Here is a 16,670-nt window from a genome sequence, read left to right as displayed (position 1 = left end):
TAATGCAATTTGAATGGGTCCTGACTCCTGGGTCATGGGTGTCCTGGCCGACTTGGAAGGTTAATCACCTTGCTGATCAACAAGACAATGATAATGTATAGCTATAGCTATACATTACACAATGTATACACAAGCTAAAGCTTGTGTATACATTGTGTAAACTAGATTACCCAAATACTTTCTATCCATTTCCCAGGTGAAAGAAACATTAACCATAGTTAATCATTCCATGACCTAGAGCAGTGGTTCTGCTCTAGGTCAGAACCACAATGTATACACTGCTAAAGCTTGTGTATACATTGTGTAACCTAGATTACCCAAATACTTTCTATCCATTTCCCAGGTGAAAGAAACATTAACCATAGTTAATCATTCCATGACCTAGAGCAGTGGTTCTCAACCTCTTCGGGCAGTGACCGCTGAAAATAATCATATTTGAACTGGGGTCCCACCACCCTGATAAGGAGTTGAGGTGACGACCACAAAGAGTGTGGTGACATCTGGAGAGACAGAGGACGGCCGGAGAGACGGCAACCCGGGATGGAGAGGGTTGGCATTCCAAACCACTTCTTCCGTGAGGAAGAACCAAAAGCTACAGGCTGTTTAGTTTGGAGCCAAACTAAACAATAAAAGCCTGGAGATCGAGGGTAAGAGCCTCCTAGTGTCGCCAACAGCTGCAACATTTCAACTAAACTCGCCTGGCATTGGCCGGACTGATGGCTTGGATTCACTCACATATAGCACGTGTGGGTGGATCCGCGTTGTCGGTCTGGCTAGTGCCAGGTTAACCTGGCCTGGCATCGGCCGGACCATGCATGGATCTGCGTGGTCGGTCTGGCTAGTGCCATGCAGGCTAACCCCCTAACCCCCTAATTAGCACTGTCTCTAACTACCCCCAAGAGACAGTGGGGGCAGTAGCATGCCACTTGGACACAGGGCGGGGTCTGATCAGCCTTGGTCGGGTCACCTGGAGGAGGGTGTCTGTTGCAGAGCCGAAACACCCAGTGCCTCCAGGTAACAACACTGATGATGTGTTCAAGTTTGCGCATCAGTTGATGTTTTATTAACAGGTATTCAATTTCTCGGTTCCACAGATAAATAGTGAAAATAGCAGATACAAGCTCACATCGCTTTGCGAGGCGTTGTGAGCTTTGTTGATGACTTTTGATGTAGTAATGGTCTTTTTCTTTTTTGAGGTATTAAAAAGGTCTTTAAAGTCCTTAGATTGTCACCTCACTGTCATCTGGGGACCCCCAAAATCATTTGAGGACCCCTCTGGGATCCAGTCCAGACCCACAGGTTGAGAACCACAACCTATGACCTAGAGCTCCATATATGGAGCAGGCTGACACTTTTGGGTCTGACTCTGACGTCATGTACTGATGCATTTGGGTCTGGTCCATAAAGGTATAGGTCTGGCGTCATGGACTGACGCATTTGGGTGAATTGGGTCTGACGTCATGTGCACCGTATGACATGAGTGGACGGTGTCTAAAAAGCAGGTTCCCACAACTTCCCAGTCTAGATCAAGCAGGTCGGCAGCAGGTCTTGACCCAACCATCTATCTCCCGTTGATTTTTTTCAGATTAAAAAGACCCAGTTCTTGTTGTAAATACATCCATAGGATAGGAGCGCAGTGTCAAAACTTTCAAAATAATCACTACTCCTGGCCTCTAGGTGGCAACCTTCCCGCGACATTGAGGACAACTAAATCCAACATGGCGTCCTGCAGGCTGGCATGTACGAGGCTAAATGCCCTTTATTCCTCATTTTGTGCACCAAAACAGGTAATTGTGTGTATATGTATATCGATTCAAAGTTAATATCTGAACACGGTAAATGTTAATCAAGTAAACCCACCGACTGCGTCGACTGTTGATCAGTAAATGCAGAATATTGCCGAGAAACATCCTAGCTCTATTTTAGCTGATAGTCCATACACTGCATGTATCCCATAACACAGCCATAGAACATTAGGGAGTCATCTCGGAGGCATTCGTCTAATTTGAAGAGCTTTATGTGTACTCACCACCCCCTGTCATCTTGTATCACACCCATTTAAAGTTCTGGCAGAGAAAACATGTTATTTAGTAAAATATCTCCACCTTTCCGTGAGATCAACTTGGACAACCTTGTACGCTTGACAGGGTGGCATTCATAGCAGCGTTAAACACTTGTAAACGTACTTGGGTATGGGCACAGAGGTGCGTTTTGTTTGGTGCTGGTAATTCTAACACTTGTGTCCTCTGTCCCTTTAGGCGCTGGTGGGAAAAGTAATGTATTTTTAAGTACTCATAATGCAGAATGTCATAATGCGGAAGTTTTACGCATTGTGAGCTTGTAGATCGGCTATTTTAAAATGGTCGTAATGTATATAGAGCTGAATGTGGTTAATGTATGTTTTGTAATAATCTAAATCTACAGAGTAATTAAAGTTTTCAAATACTTGTAGAGTAAAAGTACAATATTTGCCTCTGAGATGTAGTAGAAGTAAAAGTACTGAAAATTGGAAATACCCCAGTCAAGTAAAAATACTTCAAAACTCTACTTAAATATAGTACTTGAGTAAATGTACTTAGTTACTTTACACAACTGCCCTTACGTGCTGATTGTCTTGTTCAGTCAGTGCTGCTGCTGATCTAACTCAATGATTCTGTGCAGGCGCTGCGGAGCTGCTGGGCTGCGATGGAGCAGGCGAGGGGTTACTATGTGGACTGGAGGATGGTGAGGGATGTCAAGAGACGACAGATGGCATTTGACTACGCAGATGAAAGGCTGCGGATCAATTCATTGAGGAAGAACACCATCCTGCCCAAAGAGCTTCAGGTAGGATACGTTTACCTTTTAACACTGTTAGATGAGTAATTAGTAGGCATGTTGTTTATTCTAATGTTGTATGCTGTTCACATTACAAGAAATCACTCTTTGTCAAGAGGATGTGACAGTCACTTCATAATTGATACAATCGATACAATCTGTAGGATAACATATTTAAAGTAACTTTACTCAGGTGCTGCTGTGTATTTTTGTCTTTGTAGGAAGTGGCAGACAAAGAAATCCATGCGTTACCCAGAGACAGCTGCCCTGTCCGGATACGCAACCGGTGCGTGATGACTTCTCGACCCCGGGGGGTCAAGATCAGGTGGCGACTCAGCCGTATTGTCTTCCGTCACCTGGCAGACCACAATCAGATGTCTGGGATCCAGAGGGCCAGGTGGTGATATGGAACGATGGAAATGGATAGCCAATAGGAAATGGATAGTCCATTTGTGTCTGGTCATTTCAAATACAAGACATCAGATACAAATCTCTTTATGGGGCAATTAAAACGTTCCACCACTCGTCCACCGATGGTTGGATGGCTTTGCTTTACCAGTATGACAGATTACGCATTCACATCCATCTACAATACTGGCAGTATGTTATACACACTGTTGGCTGGCTAAAATTGTATTTGTTGCTGTGTGAAAACCAGTAAAGGAGAACTCAAACAAAAATATATATTCATGATTGTATGAATAAATAAAATGTGTGTAAATTACTTGTCTGTCGTGTCCCTTGATGTACAGTACAGCATAGCTGTTGTATCAACTGAAATTTACACAAGGGATAGACATGTTTCAATAATTTCAGTTTGTCACAACAGCAGTAGAGCTGTTGTGGTCAATAGCAGACAACATATTTGGGAACTTATTGGGCAACTTAATCATCCCTCCCTAGTATAGCCAACTAATGCTGTAATTGACATTCAAACTCATGTGTTTCAGATTAACAAAATAAGCACAACCTAGAATTTAAACACTAAGTATATCTGCCAAATTGTAAAACTGATCAAAGCAAACTATGATGCTATGATGCAGACATCTTCAAATAGATTAGGCATTGGTCAAGCTTGAATGTTTGACTGCTATCATATTCTCCACTAGCCCCACATTGCATTAAAAACAAGATGCCAATTTTGCTGTTACCATTTGTATTAACTTTTTATCCCAAAATAAATGCATTACAAACGCAACATTAAAAGGCTCATTTAGAAGATCATAGTCTACATGCCATATTCCAAATGAGGTGACAGAAGATCACACCCCCAAGAAACTCCTTTGACCATTCTATAATTGTTGTTCCAGTCTCTTGCCAGAATAGTCAAGTCAAGACTTTCTAACCTATGTCACACAAATTCATTTACAGGATAGTCAGACCAAAGGATTCTTCTTTGGCCTTCCCCTACGTCCCCCTGTGCCCTTATATGTTTGGGCCCCACTCTTTTTCTTGGTTCTCCCACCTGGTGGGTTCTTTGGTCTTCCTTTAGATCTCCAGGTGGTCTTTTTCATTTTCTTGCTTGCCCTCTTCTCCTCTTCCTCATCTGCTGAGTCAGAGGCGGAATCACTGCTGCCCTCCATTTCAGCCCAGCTTATCACTGCATTTCTCTTAGGCTTTCCTTTAGGTCTGCCCGCAAACCTATTTTTCCACACTTTTGTACCCCTCTTGTCTTCTTCATCATCATCGTTGCACCATGTGTTCTTACTTCCTGCAGCCTCTACCATATCAACAGCAATGTTCTCCATTTCATTTGTCTCATCTGTGTCCACCTCAGACTCATTCCTGCACGTCTTCTCCAGCTGCACTTTCATCCCAGGGTCAGGGACTTGTCCATGATAACGCTGGATGTGACTCTTCAGGCTAACTTTGTGATTAAAGCTCTTATCACAGTGCTGACACTGATAGGGTTTCTCTCCTGTGTGGATGCGCATGTGGGATTTGAGATGGCCTGCCTGGCTGAATGATCGCTGGCATACCTGACATACAAACTGCTTTGCTCGTGTGTGCATAACCACATGTCTCTCCAGTGCACTAGTAGTGGGAAACTCCATGTTGCACATGTGACAAATTTGCACTTTCATCCCTGGGTCAGGGATTTGTCCATGATAACGTTGTATGTGACTCTTCAGGCTAACATTGTGATTAAAGCTCTTATCACAGTACTGACACTGGAAGGGTTTCTCCCCTGTGTGGACACGCATGTGGGATTTGAGGTGGCCTGACTGCTTGAATGAACGGCCACACAAGTCACATACAAACTGCTTTGCTTCAGTGTGAATTGCCATGTGCCTCCGCAGCGCACTGGTGTTGGGATACTCCATATTGCATATGTAGCAAATTTTCTTCTTTGGACCACTGTGACTCAACAGGTGGTCATTGCGCTCTTTGCTCCTGGAAAACACCTCTGGACAGTCAGGACACTGATAGGGCCTCTTTGCAGGTGGGTGGCTCCGCTCGTGTGCAAGTTTGTCTTGCGTTCGTTTGAAGGTTGAGAGGCAGAACTTGCACACATGCTTGAAGCCTCCCTTGTGGATCTTACTGTGAATTTTTAGATGAGGCTTCCTGGCAAATCTCTTACCACACACATTACAATGATAGGGCTTGATTTTGTGCTCACATGGGTGAGGATTGAGAATGTTGAAAGACATTCCACAATCTGGGCAAATTTGGCATAATTCTATGTCGACTTGTGCATCTGAGTCACTGTCAGTAAGTTCGCTGTCTGTATTGTGTTGCTCCGGGGGACCCCACATGCTGTCTGAACGGTGCTCTCCACCAGCCACCACCCTATTTTCTCCTTGCTCATCTGGGGAGTCACTTTCATCACTAAATGTAATTTCCGTAATTAACTGTGGAACGCTGCTGCAGCCTGGGTTGTCTCCTGAGAACACTGCCTGTGAAGGATATGAATTAAAGCTTGCATTAATATTACAGGCACCTTTGCATTTTATATATACTGTATATAAGGAATTCAATTCGTTTTATGCCATTAAAGATAGTTAACCACTTGAGCCCTATCTAGGCGATGCAATGTGTAGATCCACAATTTTCGCTAGCAGATGTGAAACTCTTTGCCTACAATGGCATGCTCAGAATAGGGACTAACAGTAGCAGTGAGTAGCCATTTTTTATTCATTGTTGATAGTCTATACATAAATATATATGTGTTATGTATAACTAGACCATACCCGTAGGGGGATATGAGCACCCAAGCCCCGGTGAAGGGCGCAGGCGAAAGTACAGACCTTGCTGCCCGTTTCTCGCGCGAAACCTGGCAACGTTATCTCCCATTGTTTTGACACATAATGGCTAAATCCGGGAATCAATAATCACTAACCTGCAGTCTATTAACCCATTCAGACCTGGAACGCATCTGTGTCACTTTAGATATCTTTGGCTATTCAAAAATAGCAGATATACAAGCTCATAGCGCGGCACCGAGTGCCGCGCTATGAGCTTGTGGATCTGCTATTTTAGAAAAATCGTGAAATTTAATTTTTTAGATTTTTTTCAAAAACATTTTTAAGAATCGCCTCAGGTCTTAATGGGTTAATTGTCTACTGGACGCTCTATTCCACATTATTTACATGGGCAAGTTCTTACCTGTTGTCCAGTTAATTCGGTACACACCGTCTGTTCCTGGCCATCAGCTGTTGGGGAGTATGAGTGTGGCTGGCTTTTCCACTGGTTGGAGTATTCACACTGTGGGCACTGTTGGGTGATGATCAGAAGGGAGCCATGCAGGATCTTTTCTAACGTACAGCTGCTACCACACAATGGGCAGTTGTGCTCGAGGCAGTCTTCATCCACCACATACAAATACTTGCCTCTCATTGGCAGATGTTGCAATCTGAAAGTAATATGGGAAAGTAAAAGTGATGGTTAAAGGAGTGGTTCACCCTAAAAATGACTTATTTTCTATCAATTACACACCCCATGAAGCCTTGAATTCATGGAGACTTACTTTTCTGTGTCTAAATCCTGTTGTGCCTGACCCCGTTCTAATGGGACAGCATATGAATGATCTGTTGACCATGAAGCTGAGACCATGCATTGCTCTGGCATCACCTGGATGGCTGAGAACAAACAAAATGGAAAATATATAATGTTCAGAATTACTCTAATGACTAATTAATTACTCTGTTGATCATCCTTTAACCCAATATATTTTAGGCCCACAAAAGAATCTGTCGTGTAAAAGGATCTTACCCTTTGAATTCAATATCAGTTCATTGGGATGAGAAGTTGAACAACTACACATGTCAAGGCAATCACATTGGCATCCAACATCTGTGGGTTTCTCCTACAGAAAAGGGTTCAAAGAATGGGGTTATATAAGTATACAGATTGTCCAGTATTAAAGCTACAATGTGTGATGTGTGACCACTAATGATAAACAAGGAGAATTTGGTAACAAGCTAGCATTATGTTTCGAAACAAGCCAGCTCTCCCTCTCCCCTATGGCACCTCCCCCCCATATCTTGTTGACCAACTAGTTGACTTGTTAACTATCAAAGATATTGCATCTGTAATTTAATTACTAGCCATTGTCAACTTGGTGACTTCTGAGGAGAGATCCTAATAGAACAGCCATTACAAATGTTACGTTTAGTTAAGAAGGAAGTACATAAGATAAAAGTAGCTCGTAAATCCGCTATTTTCAAAACATTCCCAAAATAGGGAGTGGGACACCAAAAAGCTGCTAGACAGCAAGCAATGTTATGTTATGTCAGCACATAAACAGCCCCCCCATCCCAGCACAAACTCAGCCAGTTTTGTATTACAGTATCTTCAACAATTTAAACTGTAGTCATTCCTTTTCTTTGTTATATACTGTGTGTGTGTGTGTGTGTGTGTGTGTGTGTGTGTGTGTGTGTGTGTGTGTGTGTGTGTGTGTGTGTGTGTGTATATATATATATGTATATATTATTTTCCTCCATATCATTCATTTTCCCACTTTCTTCCCAGACAATTATGCACCACTGACAGCGACGCTGTCGCAGAACACAAGCCATCCTAGTTTTAAACTGATTAATTATTGCATGCTACTATTAGGCAGCGTTTTTTTAATCAGACAGGCATAAATAAATCCTGACAGGTTACACCCGGCCCTCTCACTCTCCCAATTTAGCAAACCCACTGTTGACAGGAATAGGCATGTGGGCGCTCCACCTACAGAGAAGCATTATGGACGAGGCACTCTTCAAACTCATAGTATCAGCAGCACTGGATTGCAATTGGAGTGGGCGAGAAAGCAGACAGTCTAACCTTTTTGAATTTTTTTATTCAAAATAAAGAAATGAAAATAACCGCGTTAGCATCATGAACGTAGGTTAGAAGATATTAGCTGGAGGATCCATGTCATGATTGATAGACTGACTGACTTATCAGGGTGTACATTAACATTATCCCTTACTTGCATCAAAAAGGTAGTTTCTACAAAGAGCAACATCATTTGAATTATTAATCAGTCATTTAACAGTCAAGTGGGGTGTAAAGTAAGTAAATAGTCTCTTTGAGGAGAGACAGGCTGTCTTCTAGAGCCATAAAACCACAGAACTGAAACATGCTCAGTCTGAATAAAGCCTATTTATTAGGTACCATAACCACACATCATTATCAGACCTACATTTACCCTTCAATTTCTTGTTTATGCCCAAAATGACTGCAGATCCACAGGTTTTGTAGCAATTGTAGAAATGATAGGGGTCAAGCGTAATTTAAAAATCATGATATGTATTTGGCCCCATTTATAAAATACATCTCTGCACCAGTTACCTTTTGGGCAGGTCAACGCCGAACAAATAGAATAGATAGAATGTGTATCTGCGAATGAGTATTGTAAGCTTGTAAGTCGGCTATTTAAAAATAATTGTCTGACTTATGTCAGTGGTTCTCAAAGTGTTTGTTGAGGGGGTTGTAAATGCTGCAGGTTTGTAACTCTAGTCTCTGAGAGTGTACAAATAGAACCAAATGGATAGATGTGCACCTATATGTAGCCCATACATGGCTGTCATATATTATATGACAGTCATGGATGAATTTCAACATAGTTTCTCCCCTTTTGGCCCGTACATCTTACATAAACGTTCAGATTGCAAATATAAAGTGCTTACCCCATGGCCACGGATGTTACAATTATGTAAGGGCCCTCAGAAGACCCGTATCTTCCGTATTGTTCAATAAAAAGCATTTAAATCCGATCGGTGGCCATTTTCTCTGTATTTTCTCCATATGTTTTCAACTACGCAACCCTATCGGTTGGGAGGTGTATTGCACTGATACATTAACCATGAGAAAATGGCCACCGATAGGATTAAAATGCTTTTTTATTAACAATACGGAACATACGGGTACTTCTGAGGGCCCGTACATAATTGTAACATCCGTGGCCATGGGGTAAGCACTTATATTTGAAATCTGAACGTTTATGTAGATGTACGGGACAAAAAGGGAGAACGTGCAAACACTATGTTGAAGTTCATCCATTACGGTCATGACACCGTCTTGGATCCATTGCTACGGTGTTGGTAAATGCTCACCATCCCAGGCAGGAACCACATTAACCTCTGCCATGAAAGTGAATTTAAAAGTTGGGTAGGGGCCCGGACACAACTTTTAAATCCACTGTCCCTCGGGATCCATGAGGGGGGTCCACACAGCTAATGTAATCAAATGGACCCTCACAGGTCTGTAACTCTGCGGTTGTATAAATGGAACCAAATGGACCCGCAAGCAATTTTGGTTTCGTTTGAACACTGACTCGAAGAGTGCGGTGGTTCCTTGAAACTAGAAAGTTTGAGAAACACAACACTGACTTATTAAGCCCCATTCTCAGCACGTCCTTATACCTGCGGTGGTCCAGCTGACGATGAGCTGGCTGTGGCGGCATCATGGTCCGTCGCCTCGGCCCCGGTGTGTTCTGTGGAGGACCCGGTGTGTTGGGTGGACCCATGGCTCTGGGTGGACCAGGGGAACACGGTGGGGACAGAGCCGGGTCTCAGGTGGGGTTTGTACGCTGCGGTCTCAGGGTAGTCGCTTCTGGCGAAGTGTTTGCTGCACACACGTAAACACCGCAGCTGTGTGGCATCGATAGGGGTGTTGGGGTCGTAGCCCGGGTATCGGATAGCGAGCAGCCATAGTTTGCAGAGTTCTGGGTTTTTGGGGAAACAGTGAAAGGGCGTTTGGTGTATTTGAAATCTTTTGGGAAAGTTACCGCAGCCTGCGACCACGCAACGCATGATTTGTTTTCCCGTCGCGCGACTTCTTTCTCACAGCTTCTTCCTCTTGGACTTCAGAAAATGGCGGATGCGCTCGACTTCTTCTTCGCAGTGGTCGCATTTGCAATTTGGAGCCATAGACACGGGCACATCGCCGCCTATTGTCCCGGGGGCGAACATACAACAACAAACATCCTACAACAGCAGCAGCATCCTACTTGTTATGTTTTATGGAAGAAGGAGGCATGCATGTGGATATTACACAGTGGTGGTGGAAGAAGTACTCATATATTTTACTTAATTAAAAGTAAAAGGCCTGCTGTGTTCAAAATGTTACTTGAGTAAAAGTACAAAAGTATTGCCATCGAAATATACTTAAAGGGCAAGACCACTTTGGTAGAGGTTTGGGTTGTGTATTTACCTTGCGATGATGTAACTCCAAAGGTGGACAAGAAATAAAAAAGAATTGCTCCATTGATTAGAAATTGATAATTCAAAATATGCTCCTCATTGACTTACATTGTACGCTGAAACAGCTCTCAAAGTCACTATTTTAGCATGTAAACGAACACAATCAAAGCTAATTCAGACAATATAGAACATCACCAAACCCAGTACTGTTTATTTTTTTAATAAAAATGTCAACTTCCTGCTGATTTTACTATTTGAAGATCCGGATCCACGGATCCAGTCCTGGTTTTCTTCTTAATAAAAATAGCAAAATCAACAGGAAGTTAACATTTTTATTAAAAAAACAAACAGTACTGGGTTTGGTGATGTTCTATATTGTCTGAATCAACTTTGTTTGTGTTTGTTTATGTGCTAAAAGAGTGACTTTGAGAGCTGTTTTACCGTACAATGTAAGTCAATGAGGAGCATATTTTGAATTATCAATTTCTAATCAATGAAGCAATTATTTTAGATTTCTTGTCCACCTTTGGAGTTACATCATGGCTAGGTAAATACACAACCCAAACCTCTACCAAAGTGGTCTTGCCCTTTAAAGGTTTAATGACATTCACTTTTACACCACATTCAAAGTCTTTGTCCTGGTCCTTCAAAAGTGTACAAAAAGTTTTAAGTGAAAATTCCATTCCAGTGATCAATGGCAGGTGTTTTTCTCTCACATTTCTAAAGCCTTTTCAACTGCAATGAAAAAAGAAATCTTTGCCTGCGGGTGTCGCTGGTGAGGGATTTTGCCTGTCAATCATCGCCTCTGCTCCGCCCCCCCCAAAGGAAAGGATAGGGGAGGAGAGTGGGCGGGATTAATCGACTGTGACCTCACTGTCGAAGGGCCAAGCTCAGATTACTTTTCAGCCTAATTATTCAGAAAACCCCAGACCACAGAAAATCCACTGAATGTTCTAAGTTCAGGTTTTTTGGGTGTAATTGAAGTCATAAAACCCCAAATAAAACATTGAAAATAAAAAAAGTGAAAATGAATGTCATGATACCTTTAAAGAATTGTATCAAAAGTAAAAGTACTCAAATGTTTGAAAATAGCAGATCTACAAGCTCGCGATGCGACACGTTGTGAGCTTGTAGATCGGCTATTTTCAAATAGCCTATGTATAAAATAGGGCTGAAGTGGTTATATATGTTTTATAATATGATAATGTATATCTGCAAAGTAACTAGTAACTAAAGTTTCAATTAATTATAGTGAAGTAGAAGTACAATACTCCAATGAAGTAAAAAATACCTTAAAAAAGAACAGTACTCGAGTAAATGTTCTTAGTTACTTTACATCACTGGATATTACCAACATCTGGGAAGATGAATGGCAAAGTAACAACACACAAGCTCTTGAATGGCTGGACAGAGGGATCATACCAACGGAAAGCCTCGCTAGTGGCCACGACCTTGGCTGGACAACCTGGAAGTCACTAAATAGACTGCGTGTGGAACAGGGGAGGTGCAAAACACTGATGAAAGCCTGGAATTACACAGCAGAAGACATGTGCAGCTGTGGATCAGAGCAGACAATGTGCCGACACCCCCCGGTGCAGCCCAGAGGACCTGGCAGAACCTACTCCATCAGTTGTGGCCTGTGCCCGATACTGGCAGAACGACATCTAAGATTGCTATGGACTCGAAGAAGACTGGATATTACAATAGGCTAATATTGGTTTAAAACACAGAGGCTCCCCAGGGCTGTGGTTGATCTCTCATCTTCTTCATTCACACCAATTAAAAAACTTGCAACAACAACATACAGACTATTCAGATGTGCATGATGACATGCACATCTGAATAGTCTGTATGTCTGTATTCTAGTACAGTATAAAAACTCTCCTGCATCATCAAACAACCATCATGCAAAGCTGTGTTTTCACTACAGTGGCATTATATCTCCCAGACAGCCAGAAGAAAAAACACATCACACAGCCCCTCCACTCATTTCAACTACACACACCAGGGGTCACTGCTATACAGTCCCCCCCCTGGCCAAGACAAACATTACAAGAAATCCTTTAAATGACAATGAAGGAGTTGGACATTTGCACTACTTTGACATGGCACACAAACTTGCGATATTTGCACTGCCATATTTACGCATTTGCTCTTTTTGATCTTGTCTGTCTCCATATCTGTCTATTATTGCTTTTTTAGATTTAAGTTCTTCTGAACCACATCAAGCAGGAGGCAATCTGATTTTATTTTATTATTTTACAAAATCAGAATGCTTGTATGTTTACAAATTTGCTGGTTTTAGGAAAGTGCCACCACCAGGTGGAGCTATTTAACTTAGGAAGGATGTAGCATCAAAAGATGAGACTCGATGAGACTTGTCATGTGTTTGAAAGACCAACACATGAGTAAAAGATACAGCAGTTGCCAGTTGCCACAGGACATTGAATCCTGGGAATTGTTATAGAATTATCTACTGTTGTTTCAGTTAGGGGCTTTTGGGTCATGTTGATCTGCTGTACATAACCAGTGGATTATTCGTTCCAATTTAACAATCTGAACTGTGTTGAATGTCTTTGCAGTGAGTGAGAACATCTTTGCATGTACATGTTTTACCAAACCTGTTGAAACAGGAAGTGCATTGAATCAACTTGTAGGCATGTCATTTCTCACCATCCCTGTGCAGCAGTATGGTGTTCTAAATGCAGTGTTGCAAAATATAATTTCTTGGTACTTATTATATCCACCTGTCATTTAGATTTGGATTATATACCGTATATCCACTTCCATTAAACCTGGAGACATTATTACATCATTATTTATTTCAGAAATAAATCATTATCTCCTTTCATAAGGCAGAGATAAATAATAATTTGATTGAACTTCAATTATGATTGTTTTTCTGTTTAGGGTTGCTTTATTTGTATAGGGTCACTGACTATTACTATTATCAATAGTCAAATAGTGGCCATTAAAAGATTACCACTTACTTAAACACACTAGGACCACCACTGGTGTTACAGCAAAGCATTTATTTTGGTGCTATGTACTGTGATACCCCTTTGCTACTCAACATTATCAAAACATATAGTATCTAAGAATTCATCAGCTGTTTTATGAGAATAATTTAGGACTATGCTATGGGTATTTGTCTTCTGCGTCTCTTTGAACACTTAAATCCTACATAATTCACTGACCAGGGTCACCAGGGGTCTATACTTGCCCCCCAAATTGATCCGTATAAGTGTCCATTTTGAACCAAATGGACCCGTAAGTGTCCATTTGGTTCCATTTGTACACTCTCAGAGTTACAGACCTGTAAGGGTCCATTTGGTTCCTAACTATCAATCATTTAGCTGGGGACCCCCTGGAACTCCCTTAAGAACCCCTGGGGGTCCCCGGACCCCACTTTGAGAACCACTGTCATAGGGAGATGTTAAAGTGGTTCCTGGGATGGGGAGCATCCTATACGTGTACACTTCTGCCATTTTTCCAGAAAAAGGTTAACCAAATCTTGGCCATGAGCTCCCCACAACTACAGTATGAGACATAACACATATGTTCCCATAGGGTGGACTGACATGACACAAATATTCCCATAGGGCGGACTGTCAATTAAAGTCAGTGTTTGGTTGGGTGTAGAAAAGAAATTATACCACTCAGTGACGTACAGTTTCAGGTCAGGTAATTCCAGACGTGTGTGTGTGTGTGTGTGTGTGTGTGTGTGTGTGTGTGTGTGTGTGTGTGTGTGTGTGTGTGTGTGTGTGTGTGTGTGTGTGTGTGTGTGTGTGTGTGTGTGTGTGTGTGTGTGTGTGTGTGTGTGTGTGTGTGTGTGTGTGTGTGTGTGTGTGTGTGTGTCCACTACATCTCAGAGGAAAATATTGTACTTTTACTCCACTACAATTATTCGGAACCTTTAGTTACTAGTTACAAGTAGATTTAGATTATTATAAAATTCCATGAATCACTTATTACCAGACTTTTACTAGTAACTTGTGTTTCTACGTTTCAGTACTTTGTTTTACTTAAGTAACAAATGTGAGTACTTCCAGCACTGTTGTTAGGAGGTTAATCTATATTTATTGCACAATGTGGACACCACTGCAGTAGTCAAGAACCCTATTTTGCATAGGGGAACCAAGCCTACAAAAGACTTCGGCTTCATATATTTTAGAAATTAGATGAAAATCTGGTTGCATTGAATAGGAATGTTGTAAAGACGATTTTCCTCACTGAACTTGATTGCCTTCACAGTAAAAGCCTCGGTTTTAGCCTTTGTAACTCCAAGAGATGGGTCCATCTGGTTACGTTTGTTCAGATTTGTCTCAGATTTAAATGAACATCTCAGGATGTTACTGTATTGTATAACAGCAAAGTAACAATTGTGTGTTTAAGTATGAATTTCTTTGTTTGCTTTGTTTTGTTTTGTTTTGTTTTGTTTTAGCTTGAGACCTCTAAGCAAATGTCTTTCACACAACTGCAATCTGTATCAGGCTGGTGTGTGGGTGGGGACAAGTTATGTTCTTGGGTCCCTTCACACACAGTGACACATGTATTACTAAGATTCGAAGAATGTTTGGCTTATTTTTTCCCCTAAGAGAAACAAATGAGGGAACTTTGTCAAATGATTTTCCCTCTGGGTGTTTTGAGAATGTCAGCTAGCTGGGACAATCTGTGAAAAGTTATTGCATTTAATCAATGGATATCTTCCCCAAGGCCTGGCAGTCAGTCAATCTCTCACCGAACTAACACAACAAAGCAAACATTTTGTTATTGGTTTGAGTCTTGTCATTCGTGTCTGAACTTGGCAAAGAAGGGGTTAGTTTAGGCAGGACCTTGGATCAAAAGGTTTGTGACTCTTATTGAACGCCTGTGACCTAGTTCATAACAGAATGCTGTTGTGTACTGTCACCACTCTAATTAGCCCAGTGTGAGGATTGGATTCCTGTCTGTCTGTGTCCCAGAAGCCTCCTCCTCCCCCTTTGACTTTCATATCAGTGTTTACCATCAGCGAATTTGCTGAATGTGCTGAAACTTCAAAGAATGAAGCGTATTAGGCATGTGCTGTTAAACCGTAAAATGTCAAAAGAAGGCAATAAAACTCCTGCAATGCAAAAAAGAAAAGGAAAACAAAACAAAAAACTAAGATGTGTAGCCTCTCTGCATGTTTAGGCGCCAACAAAACCATTCCTTTCATGACAATCAAGGTCAGCGCAGAGCTCTCATGTGGTTGAGCAATAGCAAAAATGTAGCGAAATAAATTTTCCAGGACGTTTCCTGACATGCTAGAGCACACAGTGGTATGTGACCTCTGATCGCGCTCTCATCTAGGCCTAGGCGTACTGTAGCCTATGTCCCATCCTTTGATAACCCTGGGTGAAAAGCCTGACTAGGCTACTTCGTCGAAAATTGCCGATCTACAAGTTCATAGTGGCGTGTGAGCTTGTAGATCAGCTATTTTCGGCACGTGACACCGTTGTACGACGGAGTGTAAATTTAGGCAAAAGATGAAGCTGTTGTAGGTCCAAACATGTCGACCGCCTTTCACATTGGTTCAGGAATGTTGGCCGCTCTTCAAACTTCTGTCAGTCAGCGCGCTAGATAAACGCTCTCAGTTCATAAATAAGATTGATTGCGTTGCATACCGCCAGTTCCTGTTCTGTGTTTTCCCATACAAGCTGTTCTGTCATAAGCATTCATGCTATCCTGCCATCTAATTTCCTCTTTATAAAAAGCCCAAGCCCAGGCATGCTGAGGTGTTTTAAAGTGCCCTATCTAATTATCAAACCACACAAAGGCATACTTAACATCTGTGCCTTTTGGAGTGCATGCGTGCGTGCGTGCGTGTGCACGCGGCCGCACGCACGTGTGTGTGTGTGAGAGAGAGAGAGATTGGACACACCTACACACACATATTCTGTTTGCTTCATCCATGTGAGTCAGATTACACCAGAATGGAATCTGATTTACAGGTTACGGATTGCGCTTTACAAGTTACAAATATTTATGAGACTGTTGTGATTCCATATGGATTGCACTTTACCAGTTACACATATGAGACCAATCCAATTATGAATAAGTCATGCAAGTGTTTGCTAAAACCTAAAAAAAATAAAAATCTAAAAAGCAAAGCTTATCGATATGTCAACGATGACATTACAATTTGTTTGTAATGGCTCTAAATGTAGTGACAAAGTGGGGTCTGGTGAGTGGGACCCC

At 41.8% G+C, this 16,670-nt stretch overlaps 2 protein-coding genes across 2 annotated transcripts; one reads left to right on the top strand and one right to left on the bottom strand.

Moving 5' to 3' along the window:
- The first annotated feature begins 1,697 nt into the window (after window positions 1–1,697).
- Window positions 1,698–4,011, top strand: mrps14 (mitochondrial ribosomal protein S14). Its single transcript, XM_080440097.1, has 3 exons — window positions 1,698–1,787; window positions 2,662–2,826; window positions 3,039–4,011. The coding sequence occupies exons 1-3, from the start codon at window positions 1,719–1,721 to the stop codon at window positions 3,219–3,221; spliced, it is 417 nt and encodes a 138-aa protein (XP_080296223.1). The 5' UTR covers window positions 1,698–1,718; the 3' UTR covers window positions 3,222–4,011.
- LOC308093762 (uncharacterized protein) lies at window positions 3,297–10,099 on the bottom strand. The gene is made up of 5 exons (XM_080440096.1): window positions 9,672–10,099; window positions 7,030–7,123; window positions 6,785–6,896; window positions 6,424–6,670; window positions 3,297–5,714 (listed from the first exon to the last, which is right to left on the bottom strand). Exons 1-5 carry the CDS (start codon window positions 10,059–10,061, stop codon window positions 4,194–4,196), a joined length of 2,364 nt encoding a protein of 787 aa, XP_080296222.1. The 5' UTR covers window positions 10,062–10,099; the 3' UTR covers window positions 3,297–4,193.
- Between the last annotated feature and the right edge of the window lie 6,571 nt (window positions 10,100–16,670).

This window comes from Gymnoscopelus braueri (assembly GCF_963280865.1).
Source record: "Gymnoscopelus braueri genome assembly, chromosome: 10".
Taxonomy (NCBI): domain Eukaryota; kingdom Metazoa; phylum Chordata; class Actinopteri; order Myctophiformes; family Myctophidae; genus Gymnoscopelus; species Gymnoscopelus braueri.
This window is presented reverse-complemented; position numbering and strand designations above follow the sequence as displayed.